The sequence below is a fragment of the Oncorhynchus gorbuscha genome, linkage group LG19, assembly GCF_021184085.1.
Source record: "Oncorhynchus gorbuscha isolate QuinsamMale2020 ecotype Even-year linkage group LG19, OgorEven_v1.0, whole genome shotgun sequence".
Lineage (NCBI taxonomy): Eukaryota > Metazoa > Chordata > Actinopteri > Salmoniformes > Salmonidae > Oncorhynchus > Oncorhynchus gorbuscha.
In genome coordinates, this window is record NC_060191.1 from 63,562,568 (window position 1) to 63,585,232 (window position 22,665).

General features: G+C 44.9%; 1 protein-coding gene across 1 annotated transcript; it reads right to left on the minus strand.

Moving 5' to 3' along the window:
• Positions 1–282: 282 nt before the first annotated feature.
• On the minus strand, positions 283–22,278 carry LOC124005175 (RAC-beta serine/threonine-protein kinase-like). The gene is made up of 12 exons (XM_046314172.1): positions 22,213–22,278; positions 11,355–11,502; positions 11,047–11,178; positions 10,652–10,763; positions 10,244–10,394; positions 8,437–8,568; positions 7,454–7,519; positions 7,130–7,321; positions 6,648–6,776; positions 5,125–5,339; positions 3,428–3,618; positions 283–3,265 (listed from the first exon to the last, which is right to left on the minus strand). The coding sequence occupies exons 2-12, from the start codon at positions 11,398–11,400 to the stop codon at positions 3,186–3,188; spliced, it is 1,446 nt and encodes a 481-aa protein (XP_046170128.1). The 5' UTR covers positions 11,401–11,502; positions 22,213–22,278; the 3' UTR covers positions 283–3,185.
• Positions 22,279–22,665: the final 387 nt, after the last annotated feature.

Consider the following 22,665-nt stretch of genomic DNA (forward strand, 5'->3'; position numbering starts at 1 on the left):
TGTTTGGACACTTTATGGGACGTTAAACATACTAAACTTTACGCATCCTATTTAAACTTTAACTCACCTTTGTGTATAAGTACAGCAGTGGCATGGAATCGCAGAATACGGTTTTGGCCATGATGCTTCAAACCGGAGACTGTACATTCACTTAAGAGGCCCTGCAGCTATCTATCTATCTATTCAGTATGAAGTTGGCTGATGAGGAACAAGGTTGGTCAATTAGGTGTTTGGTAAACTGGGCAGAGTCAATTAGCCTACATTAATCAACTTGAAATTCAAAACATTTACAATACTATGCTTGCTTTATTGGTTTATTTGCATGGAAAGTCTTACTTTTTTTTGCTGTCATGGTACCCAAATAGACACAACATACACATCACAGGCTGGGAGCATGGGAGAGCAGCACCCCTAGAGAATTAGGGGTAAAGTGCCTTGCAGATGGGGCAGAAGATAGCATATGGGATATTGAACCCAGTAACCCTAATGAAGAATGAAACACTTCATTCAGTAAAAGTCTTTACTGGCACATAATTGCAAATATTATACGCCACCATATACTGTAGCAGGTCACACCTGTTACAATGTAAAACCTTACAACATGGGGGCTGAAACTGTCTACCAGGACATAGTCTTCTCCCTAACAGATAGCTTGTTATTAAGTTGAGGTTTAGTTGGGGAGGAGGTAAAGAATAGGTGGGGAGGAGCAAAGAATTCTTGGTACATCAGCATTGAGATATGACATTCGTGACTACTGATCACATTCAAAATACAGGGAAGCAAGGTAATCACTGTTAAGCTCCAACTCAAATTCCATCTACAAAGCTGCCAATTCTCCTTCTAGCCTACAGATCATCCTACACATCAAGCCTTTTTGGTATTTACATTGCCAGTAAAGAGTTCCATATCGATTGTCTGTGTGCAATGCCTACAGGAGAGGTCAGTGGTGTTGGCTTGCATGTTAGATGTACACACTGCACGTTGTTGCCGCCTGTGTGGCTTTACTGCCGCTGTCAATTTTAGAAAAAGTCTACAGCACCTCCTAGTGGCCATCCTAACATTGAAGGCAGCGTGAAAGAGATCCATCAGAGGGAGGTTGTTCCTGAAATCCAGTCCTGCCTTTACAAGGTCTGATTATGGGCTGGTGAAGATAGGGATGTTTCCCATGGCCTCAGCCCTTGCAAACAGCAGTCAGACTGTACTGCAGGTACAGAGGCTAAAGGAAACCGGCATTGAGCACAGACTAGAGAGCTGTTCTACAATGCCCCATCTACCTGCTGCTGTGCATGAGCACGCACGCACTTTAAAAAAGGAACACATGAATGATCAAAATGACAAACAACCAAAAGGAAAAACATGTTTAAACTTATTTTATATAATATAAATTTAAATGAGACAATGTCTCCCAAAGTAAGGAATAGTTGGACCACAAATCAATGAAAAGAAACATGGTCTTACTGATCCTTGAGTGAAGGAATCTTTGAAAAGGGCAACAAAAATGAAATACATCACACCACTTGACTGTGAAACACAATGGTTGTTTCACCCAAACCACTCCTCTATAGGTCAGCTATAGGTCAGACAGGGGGTGTACACATGCATTCAGGACAGGTGAATAGTGGGAAGTTCACACAGAGAGGAAGAGTGAGGGAAGAGAGAAAAATATAAAAATCTGTCCACAAGGGAATACAGTGATAAGCAGAACGACTGCCTTCGAGACAACAACTCCCATTGTTAGGTCAGAGACAAGCCCATCTTGTCATTATATACAGCATCTGTTTCACACCAGGGTTAGGGTTTCAATCCATGACGTTAACTCAGTTGACTTCCTACATTAACTGAATTGAACTAACCCCAACCCTAGTTCAATGGTCCTACTATGACGTCCCGACAAAGGACTTAATCTGTTACTTACATTACCTTGAAAATACGAACCACAACCTTCAATATCGACCGTTAAATAACTGAAGTGTCAATTTTCTATCAGTCTAGCCTCATCACAAATAATCAGTGATCCATGATTTAATAGTTTTGCATTCTTAAATATGGGAACATCCAAATGATCTTCAAAAAAAAAGTACAAAAAAAAAAAATATATTGATAATTCAAAATAAAAAGTGAAAAGTTTGGACAAATGATTGACAGCTATTCTCCTGGATATTTCTGCTCAGAACGTGACAGCTACTAGAACAATGTTAATTGCTGTGGTCACTTCTACACTTCCCCCATCTCTTATTTCATCCTGAGCATTCTAACCACCAGAGGAACAAGTCAATCCACAGGGAAGCTCCACCACCACTCTTCTTTCCCTTTAAAACTCTCCTCGTTTAGCCGTCATACAGAATCCAAAACAGATACATGCAAATGCATAAACATAAAACAGATGTTGAGATTCAAATGGTTGTTCATACATTCTCCTTCCACACACTCAAACATACAAACACATTCATTCACACATGCAGTGCAAGCAGGGAAATGGCTGCCCTCCGAGGTACACACACCCCTCATTCTCTCCCTGACCCGCTTTCTCTCTGTAGGAACAGTCCACACGATTTGTAACAGCAAGTTTTCAGCAAGAGCACTCGTAAAAAAGAAAACTGCAGAAATATGGCTTTTAAAACTGTAACAATCAAAAGAAAAATTAGTTTAAAAATATTTTTCTCCTTTCATGTGTTTCTACATTTGTTTGTACTTATTTTTTATCCAGTAGTAAAAACAAAATCTGCAGTGTATGGGAGGTTTTAGGGGTTGCTTGTCAAAGTGTGTGTGTTGGATCGGTGAAGCATGCGTTCGGCTGGTGATGTGGTATCTGCTGGCATAACCCAGGGATGGTGAAGTGCTGTTGATGCTTTGATGTGCCCAGTGTAGTGGTAGTGTGGTGGGTAGACAGGCAGGGTCCTGCAGGCATGGCCAAGGCCCTGTCCGGCCCTGTCCGCTTCCACCTGGTCCCGTCAGAATGAGAGACCAGGCCGCCAGTCTATCCACACAGGCCTGCGGAGGTCAGTCATCACGTCATGCTCTTGGATCCATGTTTCCACCGCTTCTCTGTGTCAGAGTGTGTTTGTTTGTTTGTTTGTTTGAGAGAGTGTCAGTTTGTGTCATCCCAATTCCCCAGCAGTGCGAGTGTGTGTGAACGTGTGTTAGCCTGCTTGCTCATGTGAGTGTGTGCACGCATGTGAGAGAGGTCACTCCCGTATGCTGGCAGAGTAAGAGAACTGAGGGAAGTGTGTGCGCTGGTTCTGGTCTTCTGAGTCTAAGCTGTCGTCTGGAGATGACACACGAGAGAAAAAAAAAACAAAAAAAAAAACAGGAGATTTACTACAAACTACTTTTTTTTCCAAAACCTGTTTTACAATAAAAAAATTAATCACCATCCAGATTTGAAGACATTTTTAACAGTGAGACACACAAACACTCCTCAACTTACACTTGTCCGGGGGCGTTACGGTGATGGTTTGTGCTGTGAACTCGTCGTCAAAGTAGCGGGTGTCCGTCTCTGACGTCACCTGGGGCTTGAAGGGAGGCAAGAGCTTCCTCTCTACCACATCCTGCCAGTTGATGCTGGTGAAGAACTTCTGTGTCATCACATCTTTGGCATCTTCTTGTCCACCTCCAAGCCTACAGAATGATCAGCATCACCATTATGTTCTTCACTCAATGTATACTGAAAAAAAATTTAAAACGCAACTTGCAGTGTTTGTCCCATGTTTCATGCGCTGAAATAAAAGATCTCAGAAATGTCCCATATGCACAAAAATGTATTTCTCTCAAACTTTGTGCATACATTTGTTTACATCCCTGTTAGTGAGATTTCCTCCTTTGTCAAGATAATTCATCCACCTGACAGCTGTGGCATGTCAATAAGCTGATTAAACAGCATGATCATTGCACAGGTGCACCCTGTGCTGGGAACAATAAAAGGCCACTCTAAAAAGTACAGTTTTGTTACGCAGCACAATGCACAGATGTATCAAGTTTTGAAGGAGCGTGCAACTGGCATGCTGACTGCATGACCGCTGTCAGAGAATTGAAGATGAATTTCTCTACCATAAGCCGCCTCCAACGTCATTTCACAGAATTTGGCAGTACGTCCAACCAGCCTCACAACCGCAGACCACGTCTAACCACACCAGTCCAGAATCTCAACCTGCGGCATCATCTGAGACCAGCCACCCAGACAGCTGATGAAACCGTGGGTTTGCACAACCGACGGATTTCTGCACAAACGGTCAGAAATCGTCTCAGGGTCTGCACGGTTGTCGTCCTCACCAGGGTTTTTGACTTCAGTTTGGCGTCGTAACCAACTTCAGTTGGCAAATGCTCACCTTCGAGGGCCACTGGCACACTGGAGAAGTGTACTCTTCATTGTTGAATCTCGGTTTTGTGAGGGCGAGTGGTTTGCGGATGTCAATGTTGTGAACAGTGTGCCCTATGGTGGCAGTGGGGTTATGTAAGGGCAGGTATAAGCTATGGACAACGAACACAATTGCATTTTATCGATTGCAATATGAATGCAGATATGCCGTGACGAGATCTTGAGGCCCATTGTTGTGTCATTCATCTGCCGCCATCACCTCATGTTTCAGCATGATAACGCATGACCCCATGTAACAAGGACCTATCAGCTTCCAGGAATTGTGTAAAATGTCCCAGTTCTTCCATGGCCTGCATACTCACCAGACTTGTCACCCATTGAGAATGTTTGGGATGATCTGGGTCGACATGAACGACAGCGTGTTCCAGTTCCCACCAATATCCAGCAACTTCGCATAGCCATTGAAGAGGAGTGGGATGACATTCCACAGGCCACAATCAAGTCTGATCCACTCTATGTGAAGGAGATGTGTCACGCAAATGGTGGTCACACCAGATACGGACTGGTTTTCTGATCCACAACCCTACTTTATTTTTTTAAAGGTATTAGTGACCGACAGATCTACATCTGTATTCCAGTCATGTGAAAGTCATTGATAAAGCTTATTGAATTTATTTAAATTGACTGATTTCTTTATATGAACTGTAACGCAGTAAAATCTTTGAAATTGTAGCATGTTGCATTCACATTTTTGTTCGGCTTATATATATACATATATATATATATATTTTAAAGACACCAACACCTACCTTTGCTTGGGGTCCTTTTTGAGCAGGCCAGCAAGCAGGGCCTTGGCATCGGGGGCCAGGTTCTTGGGGAAGCGGATCTCCTCCATGAGAATGAGCTCAAACAACCGCTCATGGTCCTGGTTGTAGAAGGGCAGTCGACCGCACATCATCTCGTACATGACCACACCTAGACCCCACCAGTCCACCGCTCGGCCGTAGTCATTGTCCTCTAATACCTGCAGGAGAGGGAGAAAGAGCGCGAGAAAGAGGGGGGAGAGAGCGAGAAAGAGAGGGAGAGAACAAAAAGAGAAATAGCAAATACAATTATGTGGAAGCCAAAGCACGGTGTCTCTTTCTACCTCAGTTGCAATGTAAACGATTACCTACACTACATGACCAAAAGTATGTGGACATCCGAACCATGAAAAACAGCACCATACCTTTATTCCTCCTCCACCAAACTTTACAGTTGACACTATACATTCAGGCAGGTAGCGTTCTCCTGGCATCCGCCAAACCCAGATTCATCCGAATAAATGCCATATGGTGAAGAGTGATTCATCACTCCAGAGATCATGTTTCTACTGCTCCTGGAGTCCAATGGCGGCGAGCTTTACGCCACTCCAGCTGACACTTGGTATTACGCATGGTGATCTTAGGCTTGTGTGCAGCTACTCGGTCATGGAAACCCATTGAACAGTTCTTGTGTTGGCATTTCTTCCAGAGGCAGTTTGAAACTCAGTGGGGTGTGTTGCAACTGAGGACACATTTTTTTTAGGCGCTACATGCTTCAGTAGTTGGTGGTCCAGTTCTGTGAGATTGTGTGGCCTACCACTTCGCGGCTGAGCCGTTATTGCTCCTCGACATTTCCACTTCACAATAACAGCACTTACTGTTGACCGGGTCAGCTCTAGCAGGGCAGAAATTTGACAAACTGACTTGTTGGAAAGGTGGCATCCTCTGACGATGCTACGTTGAAAGTCATTGAGCTCTTCAGTAAGGCCATTCTACTTCCAATGTTTGTCTATGGAGATTTCATAGCTGTGTGCTCGATTTTATACACCGGTCAGCAACGAGTGTGGCTGGAATCCACTAATTTTGAAGGGGTTTCCACATACTTTCGTGTGTGCGTGCTTTGAAGAATTACAAATATTTTGATCTCTGTAACACTTTTTTGGTTACTACATGATTCCATGTGTTTTATTTAATTGTGTTGATGTTTTCACTATTATTCTACAATGTAGAAAATAGCTAAAATAAAGAAAAACCCTTGAATGAGTGGGTGTCCAAACTTTTGACTGGTACTGTATGTATATATAGTGTATTTGCAGTCCCGCTGTCTATTCCTGTTGATAATAATTTACTTTCCAATGGCAAAGTCAAGTTATTAACTTTCTTTGCAGGATAGACAATTATTGACTGTAAACCAGTCCAAGACAAGAAACCAGCAAGGAATGCATCTGAAATTGTTAACTGGACACACTGCAATGTACTATTCAAAGCACAACTAGAATGTATGATTTTGTTCACTGTGCTGTAGTTACCTCAGGTGCAAGGTATTCTGGAGTCCCACAAAAAGTCTTCATGGTAGCCCCATCTGTGATTCCCTCTTTACACAGTCCAAAATCTGTGATCTTTATGTGTCCATCTTTATCCAGCATTAAGTTCTCCAGCTAGAAGAGAAAGAGATGAGAACAAGAGTGAGTGAGTGACCACAGGAGAGAGTCAGCAGCAGAAAATACCACTGCTAACATGACAGCTGACTGTAATAAGTGCCACAGGCTTACAGGCTTTTCACCAAGAGACTGGTGCTCTTCTAGTTCAGTCTATGGTAGGATTGAGCCTAGACCAATTCAGAAGCACTTTAAATCCAAGACTGGGCTTAATCTTAAAAATCAGCCCATATTTCCTATTGTGCGAAATGTTAGTCTTGAGAATATACTTTCAATATGAGGAGGTGCGTGTAAAGGTATGGGCGAGTCAGGGAAACATCAGCCAGACATCCAGTCAGGGAAGCGGCCATTACCTTCAGGTCTCTGTAGACAACGTCCCGTGAGTGGAGGTACTCCAGCGCAGACACAATCTCCGCACCGTAGAACCGTGCTCGGTCTTCTGTGAACACGCGGTCCCGTGACAAGTGAAAGAACAGCTCTCCTCCGTTTGCATATTCCATCACAAAGCATAGCCGGTCATGTGTTTGGAACGCGTATTTCAGTGTCTGTGTGTGTGTGTGTGTGTTTGGGGGGGAGACAAGACAGTCCGAATTAGTGACCACTTTTGAATCAAATGGCTACTTGGTGAAATACAATCAGTGTTCAGTAGGGTCAGATGTCGTCAGTTAGGAACTCACCGTTAAGAAGGGATGCCTCGTATTCTGAAGGACTCTGCTTTCTGTTACCGTGTGTGCTACCTCATCCTTATGGAACACATCACACAAAAACACACCATGATGGACAGATACACTCAGCAGTGGACAACTGGATTTGGACTTCTGGGCTACTGAAGAATCCAAAATAGAACCTTGAAGTAAATGTGCATAATTAGTGCTGTGGCTCACTTGGTAATGCAAGGGATGTGGGTTCGATTCCCACAGGGGACCAGTACAAACAAATATGAAAATATATGCACTCACTACTGTAAATCACTCTGGATAAGAGTGTCTGCTAAATGACTCAAATGAAAAAGGAAAATGTCATCAAAATCAAGACTTCCAGGGATATGGTGCACGGCTCAGATTCACAAAACATCTAATGCAAAATCTTAAGAAATAAAAAAAATATTAATGTTAATGACAATGTTTGTTGCTAGGCAACCAGTTTAACTAGCTATCTAGCTAGCAATGGCAATCATGTTAGCATATTTTGTATTGAGATCACTGTTCTAAAACACGTTCTTGGGTTTAAAATAATCAATACTGAATATTTCAGATTAAGTTTGCGAGTAAATTAAACATGTTCAATTGCTTTCATGAGCTTATTCTCTCACTGCCTTGGACATGGCCACAACGGTTAACCATCTTGGAATTAATTTCCAAGGACATTATTTCTTCTTAACTTTTTGCTTGAGGAGAAACATTAGAAACAGCCAAAGCAAATTTCCAAGAATCTTTTTGAGGAATAGAAACTTTGCTTAACTTTCTTCTTAAGTCTATAGTGAAGGGGAAAAAGTAATTTCTTAAGGTTTTGTGAATCTGGGCCCAGTAGTCTTTTCCCTATGTAGTGCAATACTACTTTTAACCAGCGCCCTATGGGTCCTGGTAATGCCCTATATAAAGAACCACTTTGGACACATCTGTCTGAGTAACTGCCAGTCTCTTGAATGCCAAATGTTTACCTTAGCGATTATGACTTCTTTCCTCAGGATCTTCATGGCGTAGTACATCCCTGTGGCCTTCTCCTTCACCAGGATCACCTTACCAAACGTCCCCTTCCCCAGCAGCTTCAGGTAGTCAAAGTCACTCATGGTCTGTGGGGGGTGTGGGGGGGACAAACACCTTGAGGGTTCAAATCTCAGTCTTCTTCAAGACAGTTTGGATAACAGGATTTATTTGACCATGACAATTACAGCTTATGAGTAATAAAGAGTTTACATAGACCTGCACAATGGTTTTAGATGAAGAACGGGCAGAGAATGGAGCAGAAAACGCACCAACACACACTATGGCCCAGGTCACATAGGGAGATGGTAAACCAGCTGTGATGAGGTATTGTTACTAAGGAGTAGTAGATACTCTGAACTAGGATGCAGAGGTTCCAATGGACAAAAGCAGCCACATCTAGAGGAGGGCTGTTGGACAAACACAAAGAGCACTGAGAAGTCTGCAAGGTTGGTAGAGGGACAGTAGGACACTGACAGGTCTGCTGGGAGGACACGGACACGTCTGCTAGGGGGACACGTCTGCTAGGGGGACACGTCTGCTAGGGGGACACGTCTGCTAGGGGGACACTGACACGTCTGCTAGGGGGACACTGACACGTCTGCTAGGGGGACACTGACACATCTGCTAGGTTGGTAGGGGGTCAGGAGAAAACTGACAGTTCTGCCAGGTTGCTAGGGGGACACTGACAGGTCTGCTAGGGGGACACTGACACGCCTGCTAGGGGGACACTGACACGCCTGCTAGGGGGACACGTCTGCTAGGGGGACACTGACACGCCTGCTAGGGGGACACGTCTGCTAGGGGGACACTGACACGTCTGCTAGGGGGACACTGACACGCCTGCTAGGGGGACACTGACACGTCTGCTAGGGGGACACGTCTGCTAGGGGCACACTGACACGTCTGCTAGGGGGACACTGACACATCTGCTAGGGGGACACTGACACATCTGCTAGGGGGACACTGACTGGTCTGCTAGGGGGACACTGACTGGTCTGCTAGGGGGACACTGACTGGTCTGCTAGGGGGACACTGACTGGTCTGCTAGGGGGACACTGACTGGTCTGCTAGGGGGACACTGACTGGTCTGCTAGGGGGACACTGACTGGTCTGCTAGGGGGACACTGACTGGTCTGCTAGGGGGACACTGACTGGTCTGCCAGGTTGGTAGGGGGACAGGAGGACAGTGACAGGTCTGCCAGGTTGGTAGGGGGACAGGAGTACACCGACAGGTCTGCCAGGTTGGTAGGGGGACAGGAGTACACCGACAGGTCTGCTAGGTTGGTAGGGGGACAGGAGTACACCGACAGGTCTGCTAGGTTGGTAGGGGGACAGGAGTACACCGACAGGTCTGCTAGGTTGGTAGGGGGACAGGAGTACATCGACAGGTCTGCTAGGTTGGTAGGGGGACAGGAGTACACCGACAGGTCTGCTAGGTTGGTAGGGGGACAGGAGTACACCGACAGGTCTGCTAGGTTGGTAGGGGGACAGGAGTACACCGACAGGTCTGCTAGGTTGGTAGGGGGACAGGAGTACACCGACAGGTCTGCCAGGTTGGTAGGGGGACAGGAGAACACCTGACAGGTCTGCCAGGTTGCTAGGGGGACAGGAGTACACTGACAGGTCTGCCAGGTTGCAAGGGGGACACTGACAGGTCTGCTAGGTTGGTAGGGGGACAGGAGAACACCGACAGGTCTGCTAGGTTGGTAGGGCGACACTGTCAGGTCTCCTAGGTTGGTAGGGGGACAGGAGAACACTGACCACTTTGTTGCGGGACTTGGACATGGCCACCTCCATCTCCTCCATGCCGCTGCAGTCGCTGGAGGAGCCAAACGTTATGTCCATGGGAGCCTCTTCCACTCGCGTCTTCAGGCCGTTGGCCACCGCTTGGATCGCCCGCATCCATTCCTCCCTGGAAGGGGAGAGGGAGTTCAATGTAGACCACTTCAAGCCCAAAAGACATGAATCTACACTGACTGAGTGTGTGTGTGGATACAGGTGGGTATGAGGGTGATTAACTAGTGAGGTCAATTGCAGACCTCTAATCCTGAAAGTTGGTGAAGTAAAAATAACAACTTGTAGAAGGAGGGCATTGCCCATTTTACAGATAAACAAATACCCAGTCAACTCTTGCACATTGTCCCTGCCTCTGGAACTTTCAGTTCTCACCTTTCCTCGTTACTCTCCACGTGGAAGGTGCGCTCTATGACTGTGGTCCACTGTAGGCAGCGGATGACAAACGTGTTGGGCCTGGGCCGTTCAGTCTTCATCAGCTGGCACTCTGCAGACAGGGAGTAATGGAGAGGTTTGAGTGTGCTACTGTAGACACTGGGTGAATCTCAACAGTCTTCCCTCGATTCCTCTCCTCCCATTCTCTCTACACCTCCTCAAAACAGTAGCTCATGAAGTGAGGAGAGGATTCAAGGAGAGGAAACTGTTCTTCCTGCTGACGGACACAAGGAATCAAAGGAGAGACAATCTATGTGAACATGACTAGGAAACTCTCATCATCATCCAAGTACCACCAGGCTCTAGAAGTTGGCCCAGAAATGACAGACACCAACCTGCCACAGAGAAGTTGTTGAGGGGTGGGAGGCTGTGGTCGGACGACATCTCTGGCTTCTCCTTGTAGCCGATGAAGGAGCCATCACTCTTCAGGATGAAGTACCGCGGCCTCCACGTCTTAATGTACTCTCCTGCAGGGAGGGAGAAGGGCAGGAGTGAGGGGGGAGGAGGAGAGAGAGAGAGGGGCAGAGTGAGAGAGGCACATCAGCCATACATATTAGGGTTTAACTAATTCTGAGTGGACTCACAGTGTCCTAGAAACAGAGACACTGTGAGACAGCGATGAGTGAAGCTCATCTCAGCTCACCCCTCTTATGGAGCCAGCCCTCTCTGACCACACTGATGTCATTCATGCTGGGGCTCAGGGTGGGGGTCACAGGGGAAATACAGGGAAGGGGAGCTGTGACTGCTGGGGAAGGGAGTCAGATGTGTCTCTGACGAATGTCTCACAGTGCCTAGGGGACAGAAAGATCAAAGATACCAAGATATTAACCACAATTGAAAGAGGATACATTTTCATAATAAACAAATATTTTGAAATGACCTGAATACTTATTGTAGGTTTATGACAATGGAAAATGATTGTCCGCATGACGATTACGTAAATGTCACCTTTCCAAGATGTATGTAATGTAAACTTTAAATTAGAGGCATGGTCAGATGTCCAACAGTGACTTTCCTATTTTAGGTACCCAGTTTAACTTAACCAGGTACACAGGCCAGGGCGTTTTCCTAGATCAAAAGGGGGCTTAGGTTGTAGACGTGAGTGTAGGGCAGCAACATTTTAGAGAAAATTTGAGGCAATTTCATGCAATTCTACACATTTCTCCAAGGAGCAGAGATTTATTTTAATTATTAAAAAAACTAATTTCATGCGATTTTACATACTCAGCCATGGAGCTGAGAGAAGATTTTTCAGTTTTAAAAGCTAGTTTCCTGCAGTTCTATGCATTTTGCCATGGCTAATGCTGTGATCTTATGCTCATAACAAAATTATTAGTGCCAAATGAATTGGTTTTGGAAATGTTCTATTCTCCCTGACTGTCTAGCTTTTATTTTGGCAATTGCTATTTATATAATTTTTAACTCAATCTTTGAGAGAGCGAGATAGATATATCACACACACACACACACACACACACACACACACTTGAAGTCGGAAGTTTACATACACCTTAGTCAAATACAATAAAACTCAGTTTAACAATTCCTGACATTTAATCCTAGTTTTTAAAAAATCCCTGTTTTAGGTCATGTTGCTTCAATATATCCACATCATTTTTCTCTCTCATGAAGCCATCCATTTTGTGAAGTTCACCAGTCCCTCCTGCAGCAAAGCACCCCCACAACATGATGCTGCCACCCCCGTGCTTCACGGTTAGGATGGTGTTCATTGACTTGCAAGGCCCCCCCCCCCCTCCAATTGACTCAAATGATGTCAATTAGCCTATCAGAAGCTTCTAAAGCCATGACATCATTTTCTGGAATTTTCCAAGTTGTTTAAAAGGCACAGTCAACTTAGTGCATGTAAACTTCTGACTCACTAGAATGGCGATACAGTGAATTATAAGTGAAATAATCTGTCTGTAAACAATTGTTAGAAAATTTATGCACAAAGTAGATGTCCTAACCGACTTGCCAAAACTATAGTCTGTTAACAAGAAATGTGTGGAGTGGTTGAAAATTGGAGTTATTAAAACTCGTTTTAAGTATACTGCTCATAAAAAATAAAGGGAACAGGAGAGGAAGCTCTCTTGAAGCTAGGGGGCACTATTTTTATTTTTGGAAAAATAACATTCCCAAAGTAAACTGCCTATTTTGTCAGGACCAGATGCTAGAATATGCATATAATTGACAGGTTAGGATAGAAAACAGTCTAACGTTTCCAAAACTATAAAAATATTGTCTGAGAGTATAACAGAACTGATATTGCAGGCGAAATCCTGAGAAAAATCCAATCAGGAAGTGACCCTTATTTTGAAACCCCTGTCTTTCTATGCATTCCTATTGGCCATTGAAATGGATAATAACCAGATTCCTTTTTCTACGTCTTCCCTAAGGTGTCTACACCCTTTAGACGTAGTTTCACGCCTTTATGTTGAAGAATGAGCGTAAACTAATACATTGGCACATTGAACACATAAGTGGTCAGCTGATGGCTCTCAGAGTGATTATTGCGTAAAAGAGAGAGGTAGACATTTTTCCTCCCGGTCCTACTGAAAAGCCAACTGTCCCGGTTGATATATTATCGAATAGATATTTGAAAAACACCTTGAGGATTGATTATAAAAAACATTTGCCATGTTTCTGTTGATATTATGGATATAATTTGGAATTTCAGGTGGATTCCTCAACATAACGTGACAAACAAACGGAGGTATTTTGGGTATAAAAATAATCTTTATGGAACAAAAGGAACATTTGCTGTCTAACTGGGAATCTCGTCAGTGAAAACATCCGAAGATCAAAAGGTAAACGGTTAATTGTATTGCTTTTCTGATTTTCGTGACCAAGCTTCCTGCTGCTAGCTGGACATAATGCTATGCTAGGCTATCGATAAACTTACAAACACTTGTCTTGCTATCGCTGTAAAGCATAATTTCAAAACCTGAGACGACAGGGTGATTAACAAAAGGCTAAGCTGTGCTTCACTATATTTCACGAATATTTTCTAGTAAGATAATTAGCATAGCGCAACGGTCAAATAAATGTAGTTGCGGACAGTTCCGAGAGGTTAAACACCACAATGTAACTCCAAGTCAATCACACTTCTGTGAAATCAAACTGTCCACTTAGGAAGCAACACTGATTGACAATAAATTTCACATGCTGTTGTGCAAATGGAATAGACAACAGGTGGAAATTATAGGCAATTAGCAAGACACCCCCAATAAATGAGTGGTTCTGCAGGTGGTGACCACAGACCACTTCTCAGTTCCTATGCTTCCTGGCTGATGTTTTGGTCACTTTTGAATGCTGGCGGTGCTTTCACTCTAGTGGTAGCATGAGACGGAGTCTACAACCCACACAAGTGGCTCAGGTAGTGCAGCCCATCCAGTATGGCACATCAATGTGAGCGGTGGCAAGAAGGTTTGCTATGTCTGTCAGGGTAGTGTCCAGAGCATGGAGGCGCTACCAGGAGACAGGCCAGTACATCAGGAGACGTGGAGGAGGCCATAGGAGGGCAACAACCCAGCAGCAGGACCGCTACTTCCACCTTTGTGCAAGGAGGAGCAGGAGGAGCACTGCCAGAGCCCTGCAAAATGCCCTCCAGCAGGCCACAAATGTGCATGTTTCTGCTCAAACGGTCAGAAACATACTCCATGAGGGTGGTATGAGGGCCCGACGTCCACAGGTGGGGGTTGTGCTTACAGCCCAACACCGTGCAGGACGTTTGGTATTTGCCAAAGAACACCAAGATTGGCAAATTCACCACTGGTGCCCTGTGCTCTTCACAGATGAAAGCAGGTTCACACTGAGCACATGTGACAGACGTGACAGTCTGGAGACGCCGTGGAGAACGTTCTGCTGCCTGAAACATCCTCCAGCATGCCCGGTTTGGCGGTGGGTCAGTCATAATGTGGGGTGGCATTTCTTTGGGAGGCCGCACAGCCCTCCATGTGCTCGCCAGAGGTAGCCTAACTGCCATTAGGTACCGAGAGGAGATCCTCAGACCCCTTGTGAGACCATAGGCTGGTGCGGTTGGCCCTGGGTTCCTCCTAATGCAAGACAATGCTAGACCTCATGTGGCTGGAGTGTCAGCAATTCCTGCAAGAGGAAGGCAACCCACACAATGGCAGTGCTATGGACTGGCCCAGCCGTTCCCCAGACCTGAATCAAATTGAGCACATCTGGGACATCATGTCTCGCTCCATCCACCAATGCCACGTTGCACCACAGACTGTCCAGGAGTTGGCGGATGCTTTAGTCCAGGTCTCGGGGGAGATCCCTCAGGAGACCATCCGCCACCTCACCAGGAGCATGCCCAGGCGTTGTAGGGAGGTCATACAGGCACGTGGAGGCCACACACACACACTACTGAGCCTCATTTTGACTTTTCTAAAGGTCATTACACCCAAGTTGGATCAGCCTGTTGTGTGGTTTTTAACTTTAATTTTGATTGTGACTCCAAATCCAGACCTCCATGGGTTGATAAATTTGATTTCCATTGATAATTTGTGTGATTTTGTTGTCAGCACATTCAACTATGTAAAGAAAAAGTATTGAATAAGAATATTTCATTCATTCAGATCTAGGATGTGTTATTTTAGTGTTCCCTTTATTTTTTTGAGCAGTGTATATGTAAACTTCCGACTTCAACTGTGTGTGTGTGTAACAGGTTTAAACACCGTTTCCCATTGTTTGTTTCATTGAACAAGCATTCATGAGCATGTACCTGTGGAACCGTCGTTAAGACACTAACAGCTTACAGACAGTAGGCAGGCCTAAGACAGCGCTACAGGGAGACAGGCCGGACAGCTGATCATCCTCGCAGTGGCAGACCACGTATCAACACCTGCACAGGATCGGTACATCTGACCATCTCACCTGCGGGACAGGTACAGGATGGCAACAACAACTGCCCGAGTTACACCAGGAACGCACCGTCCCTCCATCAGTGCTCAGACTGTCCGCAATAGGCTGAGAGAAGCTGGACTGAGGGCTTGCAGGCCCGTTGTAAGGCAGGTCTTCACCAGATATCACCGGCAACAACGTCGTCTATGGGCACAAACCCACCATCGCTGGACCAGACAGGACTGGCAAAAAGTGCTCTTCACTGACAAGTCGTGGTTTTGTCTCACCCAGGGTGATGGTCGGATTCGTGTTTATCGTTGAAGGAATGAGCGTTACACTAAGGCCTGTACTCTGGAGAGGGATTGATTTGGAGGTGGAGGTTCCATCATGGTCTGGGGCGGTGTGTTTCAGCATTATCGGACTGAGCTTGTTGTCATTGCAGGCAATCTCAACCCTGTACGTTATAGAGAAGACATCCTCCTCCCTCATGTGGTACCCTTCCTGCAGGCTCATCCTGACATGACCCTCCAGCATGACAATGCCACCAGCCATACTGCTTGTTATGTGCCGGTTTTCCTGCAAGATAGGAATGTCAGTGTTCTGCCATAGCCAGCGAAGAGCCCGGATCACAGGTCCCAGACGTGCTCAATGGGATTGTTGAATCAGAGGGTGAGGGCTAGGGCCATTCCCACCATAAATGTCTGGGAACTTACAGGTGCCTTGGTGGAAAAATGGGGTAACATCTCACAGCAAGAACTGGCAATTCTGGTGCAGTCCATGAGGAGGAGATGCCCTGCAGTACTTAATGCAGCTGGTGGCCACACCAGATACTGACTGTTACTTTTGATTTTGAATCCCTCTTTGTCAGGGACACATTATTCAATTTCTGTTAGTCACATGTCTGTGGAACTTGTTCAGTTTATGCCTCAGTTGTTGAATCTTGTTATGTTCATACAAATATTTACACATGTTAAGCTTGCTGAAAATAAACGCAGTTGACAGTGAGAGGGCGGTTATTTTTTTGCTGTGATTATGTGTGTACACACACACACACACACACACACACACACACACACACACACACACACACACACACACACACACACACACACACACACACACACACACACACACACACACACACACACACACACACACACACACACACACACACACACACACACACACACACTTTATATCTGGTTATAGTTGTTTATGTTTACACCTTGTGTTCCATTTAGGCGACCTGAAAAATAAACACTTAGGCAGCCTACCCAAAGGCTTCAATGGCATAAAAATCCCTGTAGGCTACTTGGTGCTGATCACCTCACCTGTACAATGGTAAAGTAAGTCTTGGTACATACACTCGGAAAAAAAAAAAACTGTTTAGTAACAGAATTACAGTAAAATCTCCCTCAGTTTTATATGGTTACCCAACTTTGTATCTGCACAGTTCTACCTGTAAATATGTTTTTGTAACGTGTTTTATGGAAATTGTTAAAAGCAGTGCATTGTTCTATTGTTTGTTAAACTTCTAACAAAAAACATTATTTTAGGTATACATTTTAAAGTGAAAAATCGAAGTCCACGTATTTCTGTTACCATGGAAATGCCCTACTTCCACTGAAGAACTGCTGAGGGTTGTAAACAGAAATGCAGCCTCTTAAGGCTTCCTCAAACTCATCAGAATAAATGTAAGATAACTCAATAAATCTGTAATTAATTTAGAAGTTTTTGCTGAGTAGATTTTAGGCTCACAATTTTACACCTAAATAGGATGTTTGGTAGAGTATTTCAAGTAATATAAATGTGCATGAAAATTATTTGTGTATTGTTGAATGACAAACACCACATTGAAGCATCCCTACTGTTGACCAATCACCGATGGCGTTTAGACTTCTGCTTCCGAACTTCAGCTTGCCTCCAGAAAAAAAACCTTTGCCAAAAGGCCAAAACCAAATTGTCATAATATATTTTTTATTTAACTAGGCAAGTCAGTTAATTAAGAACAAATTCCCGAACGGCGCTGGGCCAATTATGTGCCCCCCTATGGGACTCCCAATCACGGTCAGATGTGATACAGTCTGGATTCGAACCAGGGACTGTAGTGACACACTTAGATGCAGTGCCTTACATCCCTACGTCACTGTGTTCCAAACCGTTTTGGATGGGAAGCACGAGGACACCTTCACAGGCATGCATGTATAAAGTGAGGAGTGCAAAAAATGTGATCATCAAGGTTGACATGTTTTTCAATTAACCGACAAGTCTGTGTTGACGGACTCCTCTTTTTGACCACCCCCTGCCCGTGTGTATGTGGATCCTCATCACCAGACAGTGTTGGGTCTGTGTCTGTTCTGCAGCCAGCTCTGCCCAGTTAGAACCCAGCAGACACCTGTCGCAGCTTGCCCTGGTACAGGCTGGCAGCACTCCCGGTCACTATGGGCACCCCAATAATCCCCAACTTGTAGTGTAACAGCCGGATGGGCAGTGCATCACTTGGCTACACACCCAAATAACTGCCAGTTACCTCTCAGCTACCTCTCAAACATTAGCTGACATGGGCTAGTTGATCTGGACATTTCTGACAAGTTATAAATAACTAAAGTATGCAATGACTGACATGACAAGAGGAACTGACGATACACCACCCAATTTCGAAATAATAATAAGGGCCTCCCGGGTGGCGCAGTGGTCTAGGGCGCTGCATCGCAGTGCTGGCTGCACTAGAGTCTCTGGGTTCGCGCCCAGGCTCTGTCGCAGCCGGCCGCGCCCAGGCTCTGTCGCAGCTGGCCGCGACCAGGAGGTCCGTGGGGCGACGCACAATTGGCCTAGCGTCGTCCGGGTTAGGGAGGGCTTGGCCGGTAGGGATATCCTTGTCTCATCACACACCAGCGACTCCTGTGGCAAGCCGGGCGCAGTGCACGCTAACCAAGGTCGCCAGGTGCACGGTGTTTCCTCCGACACATTGGTGCGGCTGGCTTCCAGGTTTGATGAGCGCTGTGTTAAGAAGCAGTGCGGCTTGGTTGGGTTTCGGAGGACGCATGGCTTTCGACCTTCGTCTCTACCGACCCCGTACGGGAGTTGTAGCGATGAGACAATATAGTAATTACTAACAATTAGATACCACGAAATTGGGGAGAAAAGGGGTTAAAAAAAATATATATTAATAAAATAATAAAAAACGTCCGATTAAATCTGTATTCAGCTTTTTTTGGTCATCCAATAATCGGGATCGGCGTTGAAAAATCAGTCAGTCGACCTCTATGACAGATAGGGTAGGGTACAGTACTGGGTACAGTACTGGTACTCTGGTGATACCAGGTAAAGAGATGAGACAGGCTCTCTGCAGGTATGGCAGTTGTGATGTGTCTCTATCCAAGGGATGGGCAACATGCCTGAACACTGCAGTGTAAAATAAAACTGTATTTGTCAAAAAAAAAGTCAAATAACAGTAGCGAGGCTATATATGTAGGTAGAGTTAAAGTGACTATGCATAGATAATAAACAGAGCAGCAGCAGCAGCATAAAAGAGGGGGAGACAATGCAATAAGTCTTGGTAGCCATTTGATTAATTGTTCAGCAGTCTTATGGCTTGGGGATAGAAGCTGATAAGAAGCCTTTTGGACCTAGACTTGGCCCTACGGAACCGCTTGCCGTGTGGTAGCTGAGAAAACAGTCTATAACTAGGGTGGCTGGAGTCTTGGACATTTTTTTGGGCCTTCCTCTAACACAGCCTGGTATGGAGGTCCAGGATGGCAGGAAGCTTGACACCAGTGATGTCTGGGCCATACGCACGACCCTCTGTAGTGCCTTGCAGTCGGAGGCCGAGCAATTGTCATACCAGGCAGTGATGCAACCAGCTCTCGATGGTGCAGCTGTAGAGCCTTTTGAGAATCTGAGGACCCATGCCAAATCTTTTCAGTCTCCTGGGGAATAGGCTTTGTTGTGCCCTCTTCATGACTGTCTTAGTGTGTTTGGATGATGATAGTTTGTTGGTGATGTGGACACCAAGGAACTTGATACTCTCGACCGGCTCCACTGCAGCCCCGTCGATGAGAATGGGGGCGTACGCAGTCCTCATTTTCCTGTAGTCCACAATTATCCCCTTTGTCTTGATCACGTCGAGGGAGAGGTTGTTGTCCTAGCACCACATGGTCAGGTCTCTGACGACCTCCTATAGGCGGTGTTGTCATTGTCGGTGATCAGGCCTACCACTGTTGTGTCATCTGCAAACTTAATGTTGGTACTGAAGTCGTGCAGTCATGAGTGAACAGGGAGTACAGGAGGGGACTGAGCACGCACCCCTGAGGGGCCCCTGTGTTGAGGGTCAGCGTGGCGGATGTGTTGTTTCCTACCCTTACCACCTGCGGCCCATCAGGAAGTCCAGGATCCAGTTGCAGAGGGAGGTGTTTAGTCTCAGGGTCCTTAGCTTATTGATGAGCTTTGAGGGCACTATGGTGGTGTTAAACGCTGAGCTGTAATCAAGGAATAGGATTCTCACATAGGTGTTCCTTTTGCCCAAGTGGGAAAGGGCAGTGTGGAGTGCAAAAGAGATCGGTTCATCTGTGTATCTGTTGGGGCGGTATGCAAATTGAAGTGAGTCTAGGGTTTCTGGGATAATGGTGTTGATGTGAGCAATGACCAGCCTTTCAAAACACTTCATGGCTACAGACGTGAGTGCTAAGGGTCGGTAGTCATAGTCATTTAGGCAGGTTACCTTAGTGTTCTTGGGCACAGGGACTAGGATGGTATGCTTGAAACATGTTGGTATTACAGACTCAGTCAGTTACAGGTTGAAAATATCAGTGAACACACTTGCCAGTTGGGCAGCGCATGCTCGGAATACACATCCTGGTAATCAGTCTGGCCCTGCGGCCTTGTGAATGTTGACCTGTTTAAAAGGTCTTACATCGGCTACGGAGACAGTGATCACACAGTTGTCCGGAACAGCTGATGCTCTCAAGCATCTACCAAAGCACAATTCAAATTGCAGGTCATCATGTCACAGTGTGAATTTCAAGGAATCACAAGCAAAGTTGTTCCGCTTTAGAGGATGAGCTTTTCCCCTACGTCTACCTACTAATAGGCCAGTCGTCTGTGGCGATCCTAAACATTCTGCTTCCCAGCTCCATGATCGTGGCAAGATGGCAGAAATAGCACAACATTATACATTTGAGTCATTTTGCAGACAAGCTGATCCAGAGCAACTTACAGAAAAAAATTGGGGTTAAGTTCCTTGCTCAAGGGCACATCAGCAGATTTTTAACCTTGGGGATTCAAACCAGCGACCTTTGGTTACTGTCCCAAATCTCTTAAAGGAAAACTCCAACCAAAACCTATTAGTCCATTGTTGATATAGTCCCAAAATGTTTTGCATGTCAGCAATCAAGTTCTCAACTTTCAAAATAGAGACTAATTTAAAATAAGTGATAGTTTTTGGGGGAACCAGCATTATCAGTGCCTAGAAACATAAAGGACAACATGTTCTGCTTCAGGCTGAACTGGATGTCATAAGGTGAATGCACCAATTTGTAAGTCGCTCTGGATAAGAGCATCTGCTAAATGACTTAAATGTAATGTAAATGTACATCAATCTAACCATCTACTATTGGGTGATGGGAGAGTCGTCAAATGTTCAATGTTTATCTGTTAGCATAATAAAACTACTAACAGTGGGAGGGGCCAGGCATTACACAGAAGTGACTGGTGTGTCTGTTTGAACTGTATTGTTAGCAGAGATACAATCCAATAGATCCCTTCCACTCAGTCAATTCCAAAACTATTATTAAAGTAATCAAGTGTAAATCTGTTGGCTATTTAATGGCTTAATTTTTAAAATCGAATTCGGTACTAGTAAGCCACTTGAATTGATACAAATTCAAAAACCGTTAGACTTGAAACAGCATCGACTAGGTGGGTTTCTACTTTTAAAAGCAAAACTATGTTTTGGGTGATACAACTTAGCTAAATAACGTTACTGAATGAAACAGAAATTGGGCTACTTCCACTGAAGCGGACAAGCCTCAAATGCCGGGCCTTTTCAGAGTAACGTTATGTCGAGCAGTGACCCTGGGTCGATATTAGCCGACTCAACTCATCATAAATCGTAGAGTTCAGTTTAATCGGCTAGGTCGATATCTACACCTGTCCCAGTCATAATGTTGTTGACAGATAAAACGAGACAACTGCATGGATGTGTGGTTGAATGAACAGCAATGACACCTGGATAATGGTTCGTTAACACACTCTTCGAACTGAGTGTGTCTCGGTCAAACCTGCTGTGAACAATGGCCGGTTAGCTAGCCATCTACTGTAGTACTGTTAGCAAGCGTACCTAGCTACCAATGACTGATGTTTACAAAATTAATTGACCTCTACCAGTGATCACACTGCCTCCAAAAAACAACCAACGAATGTCCGCTGAGCTTGTTTTTCTTCCAACAACGGCGGCATGTGTCGCAGGTTAGTTACCTACTAACAAGATAGTAAAACGGATGGGTCGCGTGAACTCGCGAAATTGTACGTTAGTTGCGACTAGTCAACTTTTAAATAATTACAAATCTTTATGATTGAGTTACAGTTTATATCTATTCATTTTAAGTATTATTGATCTGCCTTTTACGTTATAAAAAAATATGTGCTTTTACCTTCAGTCCCTTGTTATTGCTGGTGCTTCAGTTATATCACAGATAGAACAAGGAGACAGATATTTCACTGGATGTATATATGTGAAGCATCCGGTTGACGTTTCCACTCACTACCAAATATGGTAGTGAAAGGAAGCCCACTGGCGGGCAATGGGAGAATATGGAACGAGATGGATTTTGGCCGACATAAAGCATCAATTAAACATTTCATCTCAATATAGTTCTGTTCCCAAAACTAGAATATGTTATGAACAGAACGTACTAAGCTTTTTAGACTTCAACATTTGCAAAAGTTTTTAAAAATCGCGCTGTTTAGAAGGAGTGCAAAGAAGAATTTAGTTATTTCACACGCGCACTTACAGAGTAGGCGTTCCCTAACGGAAATACGCAGATGTTTACGAGAACGCGCCAATAAGATATCGCTTGCGCATGCTTGGCTCTGCCCTCCTCCTT